The 21,798-nt window shown below is 44.3% G+C and overlaps 1 protein-coding gene across 1 annotated transcript in view; it reads left to right on the forward strand.

Annotated features, from left to right (window-relative positions):
- FAM171A2 (family with sequence similarity 171 member A2) overlaps positions 1-21,798 on the forward strand; it is a 225,319-nt gene that overhangs the window by 96,971 nt on the left and 106,550 nt on the right. Inside the window, exon 3 of the mRNA XM_086923898.1 lies at positions 21,059-21,151. Coding sequence (XP_086780024.1) covers positions 21,059-21,151 — 93 coding nt within the window. The remainder of the gene's footprint in view (positions 1-21,058; positions 21,152-21,798) is intronic.

Genomic DNA, 21,798 nt, shown 5'->3' on the forward strand with positions numbered 1-21,798 from the left:
GCATCGATGCCAGCAGGGCGGCGGTAGGGGGTCTGGGTGAGTCAGGGATTGTTTAAGGAGGTTCAAAGACATGGTAAATAAACGGGCAAGCATTTATTTGCAGGTTAATAAATGCACCACCATTTATTTAAAAAGAAATATGAATATTAGTGCTCAGCAACTGAACAAGAGCTGGTGCTGTTGTTCACCAAGGGGACCCCATTTAAAGGTGAAGAGGGCCGCAATCGCCCCGGGCCGTACTTTGAGTATCTCTGCCCTAAGGGAAACCATCTTTCCCCATCCCCAGCTCCCATCCTCAAGCTCTTATCGATGCATGGGTTCTGAAGTTCCACTATGTAATGCGACTAGAGCTTGCCAAGCCACTGAAAGCGTAAGTTAGGCTTGGCCTGGATGCCTGACTCTGGCTCGGCTTGCAGTCCTCTTTTACTCTCGAGCAAAAAACAGCTGAACTTTCATGTGGCTTCTTCCTGCCACCCATGCTCCAACCTCATGCACCAAAAATTAAAGATAAAGCATTAACTTTTTTTGTTAAAAAGGTGAGAGAAAAAGAGATACCCATCTAGTGGCAGAATTGCTTAGTGTGAAACTAGAAAAACTGATATCAATCCCGGCTTCCTCACTTCACCAACCAGTGTGAGCCTAGGCATATATTTTATTTCATCAAGCTGCCTTTTTCTTCAATATAACTTACGATAGCAGCACCTTCAAATATGTCAGTTCAGGATGTACGCTGTACAAAAACCTCTTCTGTTTTATATAATCCACTTTATTTTTGCTCCATCTATAATAAGATCCTAGGTCAAATATAGGGTACATATGGCAACTAACTTGCTACTTAGTTCACTCATATTATTGCCTTGAGGGCTCAGGGAATTATGTGCGACATTTTTAAGTTGATCTTTATAAGTTATCACTTTTAATGAATACGTCTCACTGCAGTGATATAACTGAAGTGTACTAAGATGCACTTTTCCGCAGGATAAAGAAATACACTTTTCTGGATATTTAGTAGACTGTATCATATTTTTACATTAAAGAGGGGGATGTTGGACCCATGGCTTAGTTGATTTTGCCCCCCCCTCCAATCCCCACACCCTGTGGATTTCACCGCCACGTTCATGACTGGACTGGAAATCGAAATCAGCTTTGGCAAAAATGTTGCAACCCTGTCCCACACTGCAGGATTCCAAAACTAGAATGGGGCATTAGGGGATGGGCGGGTGGCGGCAGGCCATCCTGCTGTGAAAACAGTCCCCTAACCCTACAGCCCTCCTAGAAATTGACTGTCATGGGCAGCGTTGCCAGTCCCGCTCTGCCCTCACTGTATTTCGATCAGTTCACTCTGTGTCAGCTCTCACTTATCAGTGGAAGTTAAGACTCTTTCAGTGGCTGCCAGCCCCTCACCGGAATCAGCTCTCCCACCCCAGTGTGTGTCACTGTCAGCCCTCCTTAGTGGATGGTTGATCCCCCAGAGAAAGACGCCCCTATTATTAAATGTTATACCCGGCACCCTCAGCGCGTATGAGCCCTCCAGTGAATTTCAGCCTCCGCTCCTGTCTCTCCCCCACTTATCTCACACACATCTTTTTGAATTTCAACCTTAAGGTCCCATACAGTGCACACTACCCCTCACTCACCATTTTATTTTAGTGATACACAGAGACACATTTTTGCTCTGTTTCTAGTTCTCCCACATGAGTGTCTCCGCTTCCGATTTTACCAGGAAGTTTTCATTTCTTTGCAAAAACCCCACCTCAGCTCAGAGGATGCCGCCCTCCCTCCCCAAGACCCCCCTCCTGCACTGCTGGTGTTTGGGAACATCTGTTTCTCCTTGGGTTTTGGAACGCACTCACGGGCTGCCTGTCCCAGCGCCAGGCAGCATCTCCACTGAGGTCGGCCAGGCCTCTTCCATCAGCCACAGAGCTGTCAACGCTTGGCGGGCCGTGGGGTGTCAGGGGCTCTCTCCCCGCCTCTGCCATTGTGTTTGAATGCATGGGAAGGAGGGTGAGCATTATCCTCTGACCTCTCATCGAGATGTCATGCTGGCATTTCTCTTTATTCAAAAAGGCCACTGTAGAGCTGTGTGAGGTAGTCTAGTGGTTGGGGGGCGGAGTTGTAGGAGGCGCAGGAACAGGAGGAGCCGGGGAAAGGAACTGGTCAGTTAGAGTAGGGACATTGAGTAAGCTGGATGTACTGAATAAAGCTCCTGAAGTTAAACCAAGGTGTCTGTGGTTATTGGTAGCTGGACGCTACAGCTGGCGACGAGGGTGGGATGAGCAAAACCCCACAAGCCACAGCACCTCGTAAAGCCACCCTGTCCCCGCAGCGTCGAGGAGCGAGCTCCGCTGCTGAATCAAGTGGGCGCCGAAAAGAGGAAGTCGGCAGTAAGTGACCTCTGCCCCAGAGACGCTGAGGAGCCCCAAGAGAGTCCTGACAGCGAGCGCTGCAACGCTCGATATATGAAGACATTTCGCGCCGAAAGCGCGAGTCACGCTGGATGCGTACAACTTGGCATCCTAGGAAAACAGGAGTCGGGAGCCCACTCCGACCCTGTCCAGCACCCCAGATCGAGACCGGAGTCCCCCGACGTCGAGGACGCTGCCCCGAGAGCCCGGTGACAAGCGCTGTATGGCCGGCGTTTGAAAGACGCTTTCGCGCCAAAGGAAAGCGTCGGACTTGCCCCCAGTGACGCCGACAACAAAGAAGGTACTGGGAGCCCACCCCAGCCCTCGTGAAGTGACCCGTAAAGTGGAAGGGGTCCCAGAAGCCAAGTGACCCCTGCAGAGGCAGCGGAGGACAAGTGCCGAGTCGGCCGGCATCGGGTCTCACCCGCCGATGCGTGAGGAGTGGCGAGGCAGCTGAAGAAACGGAGGTCGGGAGCTCACCCCGATCCTACCTGCCACGTGGATGCCCAGATGCGCGTCTGGAAATGCTCTCCGCCTGGAAATCGGCTGCCGGTGAGTGCCGAGTGAAGAGACGTGTGTCTGGAGGCTTGAATGAGACTGAGATCTCGTGGGAAACGAGATTCCCATAGCGGCGGCCATCTTTGAGTCAGGCGGATTTCTGGGACGTACCCTGTGTGATTTATAGGCGGCCATCTTGGAGTCAGGCAACAGCCAGAAGGTGAACAAACATTGGCAAGAACAAAGCAACAAACATTGGTACATGCAAAACAACAAGCATTGGTGCATGCAAGGACAAGTATTGGCCAAGATTAAACAAGCATTGGTACATGCAAATAAACAAGCAGTGATTCATGCAATTAGACAAACATTGATACATGCAAATCAACAAGCATTGGCAAAGACCAAACAAACACTGGCAAAGGCCGAACAAGCATTGGCGAAGGTCAAACAAGCAGTGGCAAGGCAAACACACAAGCGTGGATAACAACGCATGAGCAACAATAAACACGGCGTGGCAACTGAAACAGAACAAGCACGTGCACACACAAGAGTAAATCAACTAACAAGCACGGGCAACCACAAGAGTTACTTACCATACATGTCAGCACGGGTGGCAACGTGGACATTGAGAAACGCAAACGAATGCGCAGTAGTGAATGCACTAAAGCAACACGTGTCTGTACAATAAGAGGCACAAGCGAACACAAGAACCAAGCAACGACAACAGCACAATGGAACACGCATTAGCAAATGCAAGAGACAGATAACGACACTGAGCGCAAACTGAAGAGCGCCGAAGAGGGAAGAGCTGCTGGACAGTACTGCAGAAGACCCAGAGGAGGGCCCCGGAGAGAGCAGAACCATCCAAGCTCATTCGCCGACGCATACCTCGTTGGTTACAAAGACCATCAATCTCTAAGCAAACGACCAAACCAAAGACCTTGACCAGAATCTCCCTCTCTCATGGCGGGTGGAGACATAGCACGGCGGGTCACTCCATACAGTGAAGTACCGCCCCCGGCGATGCAGACTGATGATTGGATCTCGGATCTCAAACGACACCGGTGGCTCGAAGCACTAGAAGATTTCTTAAAGGCCAATGGTGAGCAAAGAGAGAGGAAGTGTCTGCTACTACTCCTCCATTTGGTGGGTCCGGAGGGCCGATGCCCAATCAGGACATTCTCCAAGGAGGACACAGAAATCTACAAAAGACCCCAAAGGGAGCTCTGTGCTCATCTCAACGCACAGACAGATGTGGATCATAATCGCATAGCTTTCAATACAGCACGGCAGGAGCCAGGCGAACCGCTGCCAAATTTCATCACTCGTTTGCAAAGTATGGTACGAGGTTGCCACTTCAACACCTTCACAAATGAGGATGCGGTTCGACTTCGGATCGTTGAAGGTTGCACAAACCCTGACACAAAGCGTAAGATTCTGCAAGGGCATTGGTCGTTAAAGGAGATCATCAAGAAGGCCGAAATTGGAATGCAAATCAAAGCAAGAGAAAGATTGAAGGACGTGCACCTAAGCGCAAACCATCAAGATACCGAGGAAGATAGAACTCAGCAAACAAACAGAACTGAAAGGAGAGAGAGGGAAGGCAGACCAGCAAAAAGACAACGGGAAAGATACAGTGACAAAGAAAGTGACACAGATTATTCAGGGTCAGACTCCTCAACATCCGACCACTCGAAGTCAACCAAGGAGTACCCGGAGTCAGATGACCCAGAGTCGACCATCCAAAAGACCGTTCCAAGAAGTTGTTCACCTCCCAGGAGTTCCTCAAGGAGTCACTCAAGGTATGACACACAATGCTCTGATGGGGAAAGAGCATCAAGTGGGACAGATCGCACCCCTGGACAAGAGGGCATCCGGCACAGCAAGTGGGAGAGAAAGAATAACCATAGAAGAAGGGGTCGCACTGGTCAACACCGGAAGTCGGCGCAGGAACATCAGTCGACAAGCAGTGAAGACGAGTCCAAGGAAACATCTGGCCGAAGAACACATACAACTCAAATCAGAAGTGTTGGAGCATCCAACAAGAGAGAAGGAGAAACAGGTCGCACAAGACGGACTGATCCTCCATTACAACGAACCAAACAAGAAGACAATGAGGCAAAAGCTTGGGATCAAGCACAAGGAACAAGCACAGGATCATCAAACAACCTCCCAAATGAGACGGCATTGAAGACATTCCAACAAAGGCACACAGAGAAACATCTCAACGACAACTCAAAGGGGAAGAACAATTTGCCATGGATTACGGACTTCAAAAATCCATTACCAAAGACAGTTTCAGAGAAACGTTGGAGAAGGAAAGGGGAGAAGGATCTCTCTGACACTGAGTGCACATCTATCCGATCCTGGAGATCGACAAAAGACTTCTCTGACCGAGAAAGCACGTCCATGGCCAGGAACTCCTCTGACTCAGAGAGCGCATCCGTCCGATCCTGGAGGTCAACAAGAGACTTCTCTGACCCAGAGAGCACAGCTGTTTGATCCCGTGAGTTGACCAAGTCATGGTCCCGCCAACAGCCATGGCGTCAACCACCCGAACGCGCCATAGAACCAAAGGGCACCCTTCCTGTCAAGAGCAACGTAACACACACTAAGGTCTCTAATTACTCAGCCACGCCACAAGACAATCTGTCATGTCAATCACAAACATATCCGGACATGGACCAGACACCGTCACCCCTGAAGGGGTCCGAAAGGCTGACTCAAAGGACCTATAAAAGGAAAACAGAGACAGTGGACCTTAGTCACCGGACGGGAAGGGACCTGCCAGCCATTCCGCAGAGAAAGCCAGACATGTCAGTAGAGAGAGATCATCGGATGAGTGAAAAACATGCCCATGCACAGATAGACAACGAGTTCGTCAGACAATCCGAGGTTGTGCATGAGCTACCGAACGGAACCAAGACAGTCTCGTCAGATAATACCGTACTGTCTGATGTGCATGACCCAGAGGTGGACGACAGTGTCGCCCTCGACCGGACAAGACAAGAGGGGGCAAGGGTAGACGCAGGTGCCCATAAAAGGACCAGAACATTGTCCACTCATGAAAGGGACCGAGCACCCGAACCAACTGTCACACCACTAGAAGGAAACATGATGACTGCAGACCGTGAGAGTGAACAGCTCACACGCATTGTGGTAAAGAACGCCCTGATCAAGACACCGGAAAGAGTGACCAAAGCCAAACCCACCACTGACTCGACGCTACTGAGGCTTGAAGAACAGACCGTCCGCCAACCCGTGTGGTGGATTGAAGAACTGCGAACACTGAGGACATTAAGCTCACTTTGTTAAGAAAGGGGGAGATGTAGAGCTGTGTGAGGTAGTCTAGTGGTTGGGGGGCGAAGTCGTAGGAGGCGCAGGAACAGGAGGAGCCGGGGAAAGGAACTGGTCAGTTAGAGTAGGGACATTGAGTAAGCTGGATGTACTGAATAAAGCTCCTGAAGTTAAACCAAGGTGTCTGTGGTTATTGGTAGCTGGACGCTACAGCCACAAGCGAATTTTTTTCCAGAACCCCACTCTCCCCTATTGCAGAGGGATGAGGGGCTGCTTGCCACAGAAGAAGAAACAGGTAAAGAGTCCCTAGAAAACCCCAGTCCTAGACTCAAATAGATAAATGTAAGTCACTTTTCACAAAAGTAACGTGCACTTGTGTATAATTCACTCTTCAAGTGTAGTTATTCAAAAGTGTAGTTTTGCACGTATTGACACCCCAAAAAGAAGAATGGAACCAAACTTACAAGAGTAAGTTACTACTGCCCAAAAAAAACAGTAGTACGTCCAGCACCACACAAGGACAACTTTTTATACTAAAAGCCCCTCCCATAGAAAATAATAGAGTTGGGGACTTAAAATAAAACACCATAGGAAATAATGGTAAATGTAATAATTGAAAATAGTTAAAATATAAATACATATAACTTAATTTAAAAAAAATATCTAAAAATAGACAAAAATTATTGTTTAATTATAAAATAATTTACCAACTTGTTTGCATAATTAAAAATATATAAATTAATGTAACTTTTATTTTTATTAAAATACAATTAAACTACTATCAATTAATTGTATACATTACTTTTAATAATTATTAATCCATAATATATTTTTTACTTTAGTTGAGATTTTCTATTTTGTTCTTCATGTAAAACAAATATATCAAATTAACTTGTTTTAATATTTAACATAAAATACATATTTTTACTATTTTATTATAAAGCTGAATATACTTGTTAAATGTTCCCTATGCCACATTAAGAGCTCCACCTAAATTGTGGGGTCTTTTATTTTAAATTTTTTGTTTATATTACATTATATATTTTTTTTTTACTATTTTAAACAATGTAGTTTAATTATACATTATTTCCTATGGGTTTTTATTTTAAGTCTCTATCCCCATTTTATTCTAGGGAACGGTGTTGCAGTATCAGTGATTGGCCATGTGTGGTGATGGATTTACTCCAGCTCTGAGCTGTAGCAATTTACTACTGTTTTGGGTCCCTTTTTGGCTGTTTTAACTTTAGAAGTGCAGTTTGTGAATAGCAATCGACCTACTCTTTTGTGAGTGCATGCATGTCCCTCACTTAAACCCTACGCAGCCTTCACTCAACCCCTCCTTACGTTCATTAAACCTCTCCCATTTTGTATTATGCAAACCCCTTTTTCTACCCACACACCCTGGTCAGACTAAGACTACTAAGTAGTAAACTTACATGTGAGAGGATCTCCCCATAGAAAAGGTAGGAGAGGTGGAAATTTACACTCGTAGGTTTGTGAGGAGCATTTTGTAGTACTTTAGTAGTGCTATTGTCGTACTACTAAAGTAGTACAAAATGCAGTTTGTGAATAGGCCCAGTAGTGTCTGCTTTTACCTACACCAGGTGTCCTGCTATTCAGTATTTCAACAAGAAATGATGGTGGCGCTCTATGCACTCCTAGAGAATCGGATCTCTTGCTCCAATTTCTGCAGCCAGAATCTGGAACTCTTATGGGCTCAAATGCAGCCGTCTCTCAAACACCGAATGCTGTTCGGAGAGACTGGTAGTTTCTGCTTCCTTAGAACTGGCTGCCTTGTCCAGGGTTCTCAGATAACTCTGTGCCATTGAAATCTTTTGTCCAGCACCTGTATTTTTATTTAACACACCATTGCATTCCGGGAGTCAAGGGCTTGTGTCAGTTCAATTGAAGTAATTTAAAAGAAACATCTGAAAACAAAGATTTGCAAAAGAAAACTCCAGGACAGGAATAGGGGTGTCCCGGTGACGAAGAGTCATCTGGTAACGCTGCTCTTGCACCAATTGCTGCTAAAAGAATCCCCAGGGATTCTGTGTGCTCATTTGGAGCTGGCTGTCTTGCACCAACTCCTTCTTAGCAAGGCATGGACTCTGTATATGTCCCTTACCTTCACGCCACAAAAAAGACCATCATATTCTCCAGCATGCGAATATCTGGAATGAAATTATTGAGCAATCTGGGTTGAATGAGAAATTACTGGAGGAGTTGGTATTTTTTGCTCCAATTGCCCTGGTAATTTGTCCTGCTCCCCTTTAGTTTCCCCAGAGATTTCAGCTGCTTTTGGAGTTCTGCAAGAACTCCATTGGCCACAATGCCCCTGCTGCTGCCCATGGTGTTACAGGCCCAGGAATGACAGTCCTCTCGTAATGAGAACATAAGCCTTCTGCTTTATTTGTCCAGATCCGGTGGGCTATCAGACACACCCATCAGTGTCAGAGCTAAAAGTTCCCGTTCTCTCTAGGCCAGGATTCTGGATGTTGAGATGGTTAGGTAAGACTGATCAGTGCTTAATTTGTAAAAGAAACAAGTGCCCGGACCCTCGTCAGGAGGCCACTGCAGCTTGCACTACCCATTGCCCATGCCAGCCTGCCACTGACAGCACTAACACAACAACAGACCATCACATTCCTACAAGTATGACAATTCAGATCCTTCCAGGCCCCAAAAGCTATAAGAATGGCAAGGACGACAGGTATTAGTTATTTGTAATGTATATATTGAGTTAATAAATGCCTGTTGTGCTCATTTTTAAATTAGACAAACAGTGCCACCATGTGGCAGACTGTCACAAGTGCTGGTTTTGACAATGAAGTGCTGGTGCCAAGCACTGGAAACCACCAGTTCAAATTAAGCCCTCCTCTCCTTCCTTGTCTCTCTCGTGGTACTTGTGGTCAAGTACTGAGAGCTTGCTCATAGGATGCAGTGTGGTGGTTTGGATCAAATGGAGTGCACTGAGGGTGATTATGATCATTGAACATCAATGTGCACCCAGAGAGATTGCTTTTAACAAACATAAGTCTTTCAATTGCATGTAGATGAATCAGTGTTAAACCCTTGAAGCAAGCGTTAAGGGTTTTCAAGGGATGGACCCAAAGAGACTTAACATAGCTTAAGATAAACACAGTACTAGCACCAATTTAATGAATGGTATTTTCCCATCCTATGAGGCAGGGTTGGTGAACTCTCAGAAGACCCAGGGTCACAAAGGCTGTGAAACCTTAACCTCGCGTCTTCGGCTGAGGTATCACCACTATTTACTTACAGTGAGATAGTCAAAGGTCTAGTAATTCTGTTAGAAGGCACAAAGCAGCCAGAAAAGAGGGACTACCTCACTTAATGTAACACTGCCTGGACCACGATCCTGGGAAGTTTGCAGTGATTTCACAGGCAGCAGAAGGAGCTCTACTGCTGTGGTTGCAATTATGAATCACAATCAAGTTGATGTAATATTATGTTGTCGTTTAGGTTACATATTGAAATGGCAAATTAACAAGAAAACAAAATGGCGCAATATGATACATATGTACATATTCGGCCACGCCCGGCCGCCGTCACATCATGGTGCATTTTTGTTTTTTTGACAATGCTGACCAGCATTGGCAAAACGCATTGGCTGAGTCAATAGGTCTGCAGTGGCAAAAGCAAAATTAAAAGGCGTGACCTGTTGGCTTTGTCAGTGCTTGTTATGGTTCTAGGATACTCATTGAACGTTAAGGTAGTCTATAGGTATTGTATATAGTTGTCCGCAGTTAAGGTTTTACAGTGTTGTCCAGATTTCCCTTTGACCTGCTGGTATAGTAGGTTCCACCAGAAGCACACAGGGCATTGCCTACACAATTACTAGTCGTGGTAGAGAATGGGGCTCATTTAAAACAGGTATTATTTTGGGTGGGGGCAATAGGGAGTAAATGAAGTTCCAAGAAACAATGAGAAGCTTATTCCTGCTAAGTGCCAATCGCATATTGCGATCACTGCAAGCGGTGGAGCTAAACACCCTGTGGGTAAGCGACAGGCGGTGCCTCCAAGGGTCCTCTGAACTCTTTCACCACAGGTTCACCTCTACATCGCACATAGTGGAGGGGTTGTGCTGTGATACGGCTGGCACTGGGCTATAAAAAATCCTTGGTCCTGCCTGAATATGTCCATCCACTAGGGAGGTCCCCTTCTCTGGAGTGATCACTTGTTGTCTTATTATGCCTGAACAGATCACCAACGTGGTACACCTGGGTTCCATTCCTTGGGCTATCTTCACTATCTCGGGAGGATGACAGGCTGTTCCTGCGTGGCTATGAGGTCCTCGTGCTTCTGCTGCATGGATAAGCTCTACGGATAGGCATCCATTTCAATTAAGGCTTCAGGCACAAACTCTTCCAGCGTGGTCTTAGTTTGGAGAATGGTCAGTCTATGGCTCAATTTACCAGTAAGAACTCCTCTGTTTCACACAGGTCTATGAGGAATCACTGCTTAAATTACTGTCTTTAGAACTCCAGTAATGTGCTGATTCAGGGGAGCGGAGCAGGATTCCAGCTCCCTTTTAACTAGAGGCTTTGAGTTTTCAGTGAAGGTGGCATTTTTATAAGAGCCGTTTTAAGCCAGATGCCATAAAGCAACTCATAACAAGATGCTGGCAGTGACTCCAGAGGCAAAGTGATTGCAAGCCCCCTGTGTGCCCACTGGGTGCAATGGGTGTGAGTGTGTGCTTTTAGTGTCCCCTGGGAAAGTTTGGTATTACAGAAGGGGCCGCAGACACTTAAGGGTCAGTCCCTCCTTTCCCTGGTTGTGGACCCCAGGAAAATTTGGGAATCCTTTGTCTTTGTGCCTGTGATATATTATAGAAGCAGTTGCAAAGGGGTTGTCAGGAGGCACATTGATTGGGCGCCACATAGAAGTAGTCAGTGCTTAATGTAGTGGTTTCAGGTATTGCCCCCTGGCACTCGTTTTTGGACATCAAGTCTTTTTTTCATCATCAGACTTTGATCCAGATCAAGAGAAAGAAAGGAAAAGAAGGCCAAAATGGGGAAGAAAAGGTAAGAGAAATATAGTGTAAAAACAGTGACAAAGAGTAAGTAAGTAAGTGAATAAGTAAACTGAACTTCTAAAGCGCCTGGTTACACTGACAGTGTGTCCCCGCGCTAGTGTGTCGACTCACATACGTCCCCAGGCAACCCACCACGCATCCTCTACCTTTAAAGGCATCCTCTATGGAAAAGATAGGTTTTTAACTCTACGGAATATCATTTCTGAGGTTTCCAACAGCAACTTTAGGGGCAGTCCATTCCACAATCGGGCAGCCAAAAACCGGAATGAGCGCCCCTCCCATTCTGGCTCTTTTAACTTTGGGCACCTGAACAAGACCCGACCTGCTGGATCTTAATTGCCGAGTCGGGATATGGGGCGTTAAAAGATTAAGAAGAAAGCGAGGGCCTTTCCCCTGAATAATCCGGTGGCTGACACATAAGGCTTTAAACTGTACCCGTTTCGTGACAGGAAGCCAGTGTAATGTCTCCAAAGCATTCAGTGAGGAAGCTCTCCTGGGTAGCCTCAGGACCAGCCGGCCGGCAGCGTTTTGAATCCGCTGTAATCTTTGTAGGCATTTCATGTTGGCCCCTAAATAAAGGGCATTGCTATAATCCAGTCTGGAAGTTACCAAAGCATGGACCAATGTTTTCCTAGCTGTTATGGGAAGTAAATCCAGAATCTTCTTAGGCCCCGCAAGATGCCAAAACAGATGCCCGCTACACGTCTGGTGTGATAATCAAATGTGATCTTGGAATCGATCCAAACCCCCAGGTTCCTCACTTGATCACTAGGCACAGGAAGAGGCCCAAGTGTCTGAGGCCACCAAGCCGACTTCCAGACAGAGGGAGCCTTTCCCACAATCAGTACTTCGGTTTTATCACCGTTAAGTCTGAGGCAGTTGTTAGCCATCCAGACCGCCAGATCTTGAAGGCAGTAGGAGAAGTTGCCGGTGGCACTCTCTGTTGGCTGTGTAAGGGCCACAATCAACTGAGTGTCGTCGGCATATGTCACAACTTCCACCCCATATTTACGGTGATCACAGCCACCGGAGCCACATAAAGATTAAAAAGAGTTGGGCTGAGGCTAGACCCCTGAGGGACCCCCTGCTTCAGAGCAAAGGCATCGGAACGAAAGGGCCTCTGTGCCACTTGAAGCTTGCGATCCTGGAGAAAAGACTCCAGCCATTTCGACGCTGTGCCTACCACTCCTCCTCTGCTAAGACACTGCAGCAAGGTGTGATGTGCCACAGTGTCACAAGCGGCACTCAAGTTAAGAAGGATTAGCCCGCTGTCTGCCCTCCATCCACATGTCTGCGGAGGCTTTCTGTAGAAAAGAGTAAGGCAGACTCCGTGGAATGAGAAGCCCTAAAGCCCGATTGCGTAGGATGGAGCAGTTTTTGCATTTCAATATGTGCGGTCAGTTGTAAATTGACCACCTTCTTCGCAATCTTGGCAAAGTAGGGCAGAAGGGAAATGGGACGCAGATTGTTTAAGTGTTCTATGCCAACATTAATTTTTTTTTCCAAAGGGAGCACCACTGCCTCCTTCCAGGTTTTAGGTACCTTGCCTGAACCAACCGAAAGTTCGAACAAATGGCCAATAAAAGGTTCTAAAATCTCACTGGTCCCTCGCAAAATTTTAGCAGGGGCAGGGTCTTTGGGTGAACCAGACTTAATGCTGGATGCTATCTCGTTCAGCATATCACCTGCTGGCACCTTGAACCTAGTCAGGTACTCCATCTCAGTTAGGTCACTGTTAGGCGTCCCTTCACCACTAAGCCCTTCCCTGGCGTCCGCCGGAAAGGTGGCGTAGATTTTTTCCACTTTATTAGCAAAAAAATTTGCTATTTGATTACAAGAAGCCACTGAGCCTACTACTGGTACTTCAATAGTGGAGAGTGAGGATATCTCTTTGTAGATCAAGAACATCTCCTTCATTGAGTTGTCCGCCTTCTCTATTCTCGTTGTGTAGTATGAGGTATGAGTTTTCCTACTCAAAGCATGGTAGCCTCTAAGGCTAGATTTATATTCCATTCTCGCCATAGGCGAATAATCCTTCCTCCAACGTCTCTCGAGGCGTTTGCAAGCTGCTTTCATCTCCCTTAACTCTGCACAAAACCACAGAACGGATTTAGTACGTCTCTCAGGCTTTTTGCTTGACCAAGGGGCAATACTGTCAAGAGCCTCCAGAATACGCTTGTCCAATTCCTCGCATGCTGTGTCCATCTCGGTTTCCCTAGAAGGACCACCTTGCACCATGGCCCTTCCAAACTTCTCATATGGGAACCTCGCCCCCTTTCTTTGTCTCCTCTTACTTCCCGTCTCCTCTGATATTTTATCTACTGTATCAGTAACTTGAAAGGGGATAAGGAAATGGTCTGACCATATAACTGGTACCGGGAGTTCAATATCAACAGTATCCCAGTTACAGAAAATAGGGTCCAGGCGGTGTCCCAATTGATGTGTTGGAAGCTCTGATTTAATCGCTAATTGTAAAATTGTCAGCTCCTGGCGAAGCTCCTGGGCTACCCTATCAGAAGGGTCATCCAGATGCAAGTTCAATTCACCCAGCAAGGGCAGCTTCTCAAATCTAAGGGCAGGCTGAGTTAAATTTTGCACGAGGCTAGCCACAAATTCTGTTGCTCCTCCTGGGGGTCTATATACTAAAGAGCCTTTAATCACACAGTTGTTGGCTGCTAATATAGAAAAGAAGCCTGCTTCACAGTTAGTGATCTCAACTGGTTCCAAATTGCATTGGATATTCCGCTGGTGAATCAAAGCAATCCCTCCTTACCTTCCCTTCGGCCTATCAGCTCGGCAGATCGAGTAGCCACCAGGAAGTGCCTCTAGAATCTCTGGCCCTGACTCCTCGTCGAGCCATGTCTCGGTAAGAAAAAGAATTCCCACCTGACTATCCTCCAAATAGATTAATTGGATCACCCTCATAAACGCTATGTTTACTTTGCGGTTTATATCGTTTTTCCGCCCCACATATGCGTTATGGCATTATCATTGGGTGTCCCAAATTCGTGCTGTATGCCAGCCTCAAGCGTGAGGCAACCTCTGATGTAGCGTAGTAGTGTCCAGAGATATGTACATACCCCAGAGAGGAAAAGGTTATATTTACAAAAGACAAACTTTCACCTGGTTTGAACTTTAATTGCCAAGGATGACATTTTGTTATTTAAAACAAAGGGTGTAATCACAGATCGTGTTACTGGATCTTTTTATATCACTTTAGACAAAGTCAACATGTTTCTGCCCCACCTCGCCCAGCCGGGTCTAAGGGGCATTCGTCAGGACAAACAAAACAGAATTAAAAATGTTTTTTTCACAATTTGTGCAGTATAGTGGTTTTTTGTTGCCACTCTGTTTCTAAGTAGGTATGATGTACCTGTAACCAAAAGAAACACCGAAAAAGTTTGAGGGTACAAATTCAGCACTCATCGGTAACTCTCTATCTGAGGTATACCAAGACAAAAAATGCATAATTTTTGCATAAGGTAAGGATTCATGAGAACAGTTCATATGAAGACCGTCATGTTTTGCTAAAAATTGAGGTAACATGGGAGATAACTTGGTGACATTGTTGATCAATACTTTTCATTTATGGAGGTAAGGATTGTACTATATCCCCATGCTCTGTTTCATTATTAATCACAGTAATTTGATTATAAGTTGTGATTAAGTCTTATAGTTTCATAATTCGGAATCGCTGTTAAGAACTCAGTAATAACTCTTAGTTTTAGCCTTCGTTATTTATGCTGTTAGGGTTCGGGAAAAGTACACATGACTGTTTGGCCGTCCCAAGACGGCTAGTCAAACATTCATGCGCACTTAAGTGCACATACCACTCCTCCCCCTGCTGGATGTGACGACAGCCAAGCCCCGCCCTGCCCCACAAAGCTGCAGCAGCAGGAAAAAATAAAATCATAATAACAACAAGTTACTATTATTTTATTTTTCCTTTATTTACACTGCTACAAAGCAGTGGGGTGACTCTCCTCAGCCTTAGCGGAGAGGCAGTTACAACCCTGTCTTACAGATTTCTGCTGTCATGCACTAATTCAGACATTTTTCGAGTTAATGTATGTGCTATAAACAGGAAAAAGACAGTCACAGACCCCCTTCTTCGTCGGTGCAGCGCACAGCACAGGATCATTATGCACCCCCAGCTGGGCAGCCTATACCTGGCGTGGTTTATGCACCTGCTTTCCATTCTCACAGATTTCCTATCCTGTGAACATCGCTCATTTAAATCCACCACCTTATTGCATTTAATGTACACCGCAAAACCAAACACACAAGGTCAGGAAAGCAAACCAAAAAAAATGCTTTCCAGTGTCAACAGTGTCATCTTCATCTTCGTCACAAACCTCCCCCTTAAAGAGGTTGAACGGGCACACACAACAAGAAATGTATCTTATAAAAACTAAACACGTAGGTTTAATGCACAGCCACGTTTCGCCACAGTCATCAGTCTATGTGGATCACTGAAACAATATCGATGTCAAAAATATCGAGATACCAAAATATTGAGTAAAAAATATAGAATGCCAAAATATCGACTTCCCATCTCCAAACAGGTAAGTACAAAAATATTGAATCAAAAATATCGATGTTAAAAATATAGACAGTCAAAATATCGACTTTTTAAAATAGTTAATTTAAAATTAATAAAATAATAAATATAACTAACTTAAAAATACTTAAATAACATCAAAACTAATAGATAATTAATACATTTAAAAAAATGTTTTTAAACATATATATATATATATATATATATATATATATATATATATATATATATATATCAAACACAGATTCCCGGTGAAAGCCAGTACCCGCTCACGAGTGGGTCGTTTCTAGGGTTCCAGAAGCCCAATACCTTTCTCCAAACATTCTCCCATCAGGAAAATACGTAAACGACACACCAGGAGTTTGCTGTGCAAGAAGATTTAATTGGCAGCAAAAACAAACAACGCGTTTCACCTCACGGCTTGTTCACGTTTGCTGTGAACTCCAAAACCTAGTCCTTTTACATTGTCAATTACTTGTCATGGAAATAGGACTATTCGTGTACACCCATACGTGAAAGTATAGCGGACATATTGGAACAGAAAATACATTGTTGTATGTCAGGTTCTTATAGAAATTACAATTTTAAAATCAAAAGTGGCAACTGATTCACATCCATATGCAATGTGTCATTGCTTAACGTAAAGTATAATAATGCAAAACATAATAGTTTCCAACCACGGACATCGTTACATCGTTACAATCCAGGAAGTAACTTTAAAGTAAAATCTAAGTTTATTCCTCAGATTGTGTGTGAGGCAGTCGAAGTGTTTGAAAAGGGAGTTTTACAAGACCTTAAAAAATTGAGACTTGATTGTATGCCTAATAAAAAGAAATACCTGTCATTTGAACAGCACAAAGCAATCGAAAGCCTCAAAGAGGATGTTAATATTGTTATCCGCCACGCGGACAAGGGTGGCAATGTGATTGTGCTAGACAGAAACAATTATCTGGCAGAGGGGCATAGACAGTTAAAAGATGCAAACTGTTATGAATCAAGCTCATTCGCTGATTTCAGAGAAACCAAAGGTTTGTTTGAAACTAAATTACACAATTTCAGGGATAGTAATTGACAATGTAAAAGGACTAGGTTTTGGAGTTCACAGCAAACGTGAACAAGCCGTGAGGTGAAACGCGTTGTTTGTTTTTGCTGCCAATTAAATCTTCTTGCACAGCAAACTCCTGGTGTGTCGTTTACGTATTTTCCTGATGGGAGAATGTTTGGAGAAATATATATATATATATATATATATATATATATATATATATATATATATATATATATATATATAACATAGTATTAATTTAAAAAATACAATATATTTACCACAGGATAGCGAGATGGTTACATTTACTATTACCACTCCAGTGAGTGCAACAGTAGAAAAAACATTGGATAGCGTAGCAGTAAAAATTACTATTCCCACTCCAGTGAGTGCAACAGTAGGGAAAACGTTGGATAGCGGGAGGGTAAAAATTACTATTCCCACTCCAGAGAGTGCAACAGTAGGGAAAGTGTTGGATAGCGTAGGGGTAAAAATTACTATTTCCACTCCAGTGAGTGCAATAGTAGGGAAAGTGTTGGATAGCGTAGGAGTGTAAATTACTATTCCCACTCCAGTGAGTGCAACAGTAGGAAAAACGTTGGATAGCGTAGGGGTAAAAATTACTATTCCCACTCCAGAGAGTGCAACAGTAGGGAAAGCGTTGGATAGCGTAGGGGTAAAAATTACTATTCCCACTCCAGTGAGTGCAACAGTAGGGAAAGCGTAGGACAGCGGGAGGGTAGAAATGACCATTTCCACTCCATAGAGTACAACAGTAGGGAAAGCATTGGCTAGCGTAGCAGTAAACATTACTATTCCCACTCCAGTGAGTGCAACAGTAGGGAAAACGTTGGATAGCGGGAGTGTAAGGATTACTATTCCCTCTCCAGTTAGTGCAACAGTAGGGAAAGCGTTGGATAGCGTAGGGGTAAAAATTACTATTCCCACTCCAGAGAGTGCAACAGTAGGGAAAACGTTGGATAGCGGGAGTGTAAGGATTACTATTCCCTCTCCAGTTAGTGCAACAGTAGGGAAAGCGTTGGATAGCGTAGGGGTAAAAATTACTATTCCCACTCCAGAGAGTGCAACAGTAGGGAAAGTCTTGGATAGCGTAGGGGTAAAAATTACTATTCCCACTCCAGAGAGTGCAACACAAGGGAAAGCATTGGATAGTGGGAGGGTAAAAATTACTATTCCCACTCAAGTGAGTGCAACAGTAGGGAAACTGAATACTTAATATATAAATAAAAATAACATAAATATTAATACCAATTACAAATTAATGTAAATAACTAACAATTTTATATAATATATTAATTAATCAATTAAAAAAACAAATACAAATTAATTAGTATTAATAATTACCTACTAATACAAATGATTTACTAATTAACAATAAATTAATTAACAATTTAAATTTAATAAAAAATTAGAATAAAAAAATAAAAAATTTAAAAATGTAATTGCTTCCAATTATATTACTTCCCACCGATTCCCCTATAAACCCACAACCCACTACAGAAAATACATTAATAAAAGTAACATAATTATCAATTAATCAATTATTTAAAATGTATTAACTATTACATTTTAATTAATTACCAATTAATAATTAATTAACAATTAGATCAAAATAAATACCAATAGATAAATTAAAATATTTAACTAATTATAATTAAATTACTTCCCACCCTATTCCCCTCTAAACCCACAACCCGCTACAGAAAATAAATGACTACAATTAACATATTTATCAAATAATCAATTAAAATTAATTACCAATTATATTTTAATTAATTACGAATTAATTACCAATTAACAATTATTTCAAAATAAATACCAATAAATAAATTAACATATTTAATTAATTATAATTAAATCACTTCCCACCCTATTCCCCTATAAACCCACAACCCACTACAGAAAATAAATTACTAAAATTAACATATTTATCAATTAATCAATTAAAAATAATTACCAATCATATTTTAATTAATTACTAATTAATAATTAATGAACAAATAATTCAAAATAAATACCAATAAATAAAATAACATATTTAATTATAATTAAATTACTTCCCACCCTATTCCCCTATAAACCCACAACCCGCTACAGAATTATATTACGCAAATATTAAAAATAATATTAACTTACTTACCTCAAAATAGATATTTTTGTTGTCTATATTCTGTCCATTCGATATTTTTGTATTCTATATTATGTCCATTCGATATTTTGTCCATTCTATATTTTTGATTCGATATTAATGCTATTCTATTCGATATTAATGCTATTCTATTCGATATTTTGGTAGTCTATATTCTGTCTATTCGATATTATGTCTATTCTATATTTTTTACTCAATATTATTGCTACTCGATATTAAAAACTCGATATTTTGTCTGTACACCAGTCTATGCATTCCAATAAAACCTGATACTTCAAACCAAGGTGGGGTACATTTCAGGATTTACTACACAAGATCAAACCTGTGTAGTGTATACTTTCATGAGGTAGTGTTTACTTTCATGGTCTGGTAGCATCATAACAATGTACATAAACAAATTCGCTGGTACTTATTTTCTTGACCAGAGAAGGAGGAAGCGCCGAGTCTGTCCCTGTGGAATTCTCAAGTTACGCCTGCTGGTCGCACATAGCCCACTAGAGCAGGAGCCTTCTCAATCCACTGAGCCCATCTTACCACCCGAAGCCCACCTCTACACAGAGAGCCGCAGCAACATGCTAGAAAACACAATCACTTGCAAAGCCAGTAGGTCTGATGCTGGCCACCTTATGGCTCTGCCACCACCTCGTTTTTTGTTCGCTAATGGTCTTTGTATGAAAAAATATCATACACATTAGCAGAATTGGTGGTGCTTCAGACCGTACATGTAAATGACTGTCTACCCATGCCGCCTCTTGTTGAGCGCCTTTTTGTCCTCCCACAAGGATTTCTTTTGGCTGCAATGTTTACTATTTTGCCAAAGCTTCCTTTGTCCCATGCTGTTTGTAGATCCATCTCGGCCAGCGAGTCACTCAAAATGTTTCCCCAGGAGTTAGGAGTATCCAGCTCCCCTTGGAGCTTAATTAAATCCCAGCATAAGCCTTTCAGAGTGCACGGGTCTGAGGAGCGAAATGTGTGACAAAGTTTGATAAATCTGCCAATTCCCCGGAACTTCTGATGCTGGAGGCCGAATTCCAATCTAACCTGGGAGGGCGAGACACATTTTGGCAGGTCAAAGACTGCTTTGTAGATCTTTGTCTGCAGCTCGTTCAATAAGTGCGCTTCTTTGCCGCACCAAGTGGCCAAGCCATAGGATAAACTGGGTGGATTTGGGCGGCCATTACTTTTAGCAAATGGGAGTAGTTCGGGCAGTCCATTTTTTTGCGTAATAATCTGTAAGCGTAAATTAGTGATTGTGCCTTGGCTTTTAGTACGCATTATAGAAAAGGAAGGAAGGAAGGATGGATGGATGGATGGATGGATGGCAGCAGTAGGTCATGGCACTGAAGAGGGTACGTATGGTGCGGATAGGCACATTGTGAAAGAGCAGAATGCCCTCACTCATATTCAGTTAAGTCAATGGCTGAACAGGGCTGATCCTGTGCCCCATATTGTACGCTGTGTAAGGCGCAAGCAAAATATGAATGACACTACATCAGACCAATACAGGCTGAGAGCTCCTCTGGGTAAGGATTTACAGTATATATTTTTTTATTCAAATAAAAATGTCTTGGCTAACTGAAGACCTAAAAGAGATGCCTCAAGCTTGCAAGACTACAGATGTGTTCCTGTAGGGGGAGCCCGAGCTCTGTTTGTGCTTTGCCAGCAGCCAGTGTCGCTTGTTTCGTGTTTTGGTTGCAGCAGGTGGGCAGGATCCCGGCGCACCTCCTCAGACAGGCTGCCTTCCTGCTAAGGTGCTGGGCCTCTCATATCCCTCACACCTGCTCCATCCTGTCTGTGAGCGGGCCGCATTCCAAGCCCCTGACCTCTCGTTGTAGTGCAAGTGATGTGTGACCCCCTCCCCCCCCCGCATTCCAGCCTGCAGTGCCCCTGACAGGGTGATGGCGCGGGGTGACAGCTGCCAGGGAGAGGGTGGCGGAAGGTGCAGGCCGCCTGTGAGCCTGGCTGGGCCTGTCAGTCGGCCCGTGTGCAGCGCTGAGCTGACTCTTCTCTGCTTCCTTCGCAGTGTACGCCTCCGTCAGCCTGTACCTGGTCCCGGAGCGGCCGGCCACCCTCATCCTCTACGAAGACGTGGTGCAGATCCTGCTGGGCTCCCCAGGTAAGACGGCAGCGCGCGCTAACTGCGTCACAGGTGCAGGCCTTGGAGGCTGAAGCTGACAGGAGTCGAGTGTGTGCCCGTCGGGGGTGGCTCATGGCAGCATGTGGGGCAGGAGGAGGGAGGGGGTAGCAGGGTGTCTTAAGTTAGTCGGACTGCATTCAGGGTACACTACGAGGGGCCTAAGGTGTACAATGGCAGCAGGTGGGATTGGAAGGGCGTTCGAGGCTGCACGCTTTGCCAGAAGAGATGCGACCGACGGGTCCGAAGAGGGTGACGAGGTTAGAAGGGTGAGAGGCAATACATTGGGCCAGAATGGATCGAACCGAGGTCAGAAAGGCGAGAAGCCTGCACAGTGGGTCAGAAGTAAGTGGCTGCGCACTGTGAGAGTGACTCGCTGGGGGACAGGCCTAGAGAGGACGGGGAGCGCTATTTCTAGGGCCCGGGGTCAAAGGTCAGGAGAGGAGTGTACAAACATACTTGGGGAGGAGAGCTGGCCACAAAACTCAAGAGATGTTGCAGGGCGTGGAGGAGAGAAGCTTCGCCCTAAAATACTTCAGATTCACGCACCTCAATCCTCCACCTCTCGGAGAGATTAACCTCTCGCTCTGCTGCACTGACGGAATCATCGATTCTTCCATTATTTCTCC

This window comes from Lissotriton vulgaris, chromosome 5, assembly GCF_964263255.1.
Source record: "Lissotriton vulgaris chromosome 5, aLisVul1.2, whole genome shotgun sequence".
Taxonomy (NCBI): Eukaryota; Metazoa; Chordata; class Amphibia; order Caudata; family Salamandridae; genus Lissotriton; species Lissotriton vulgaris.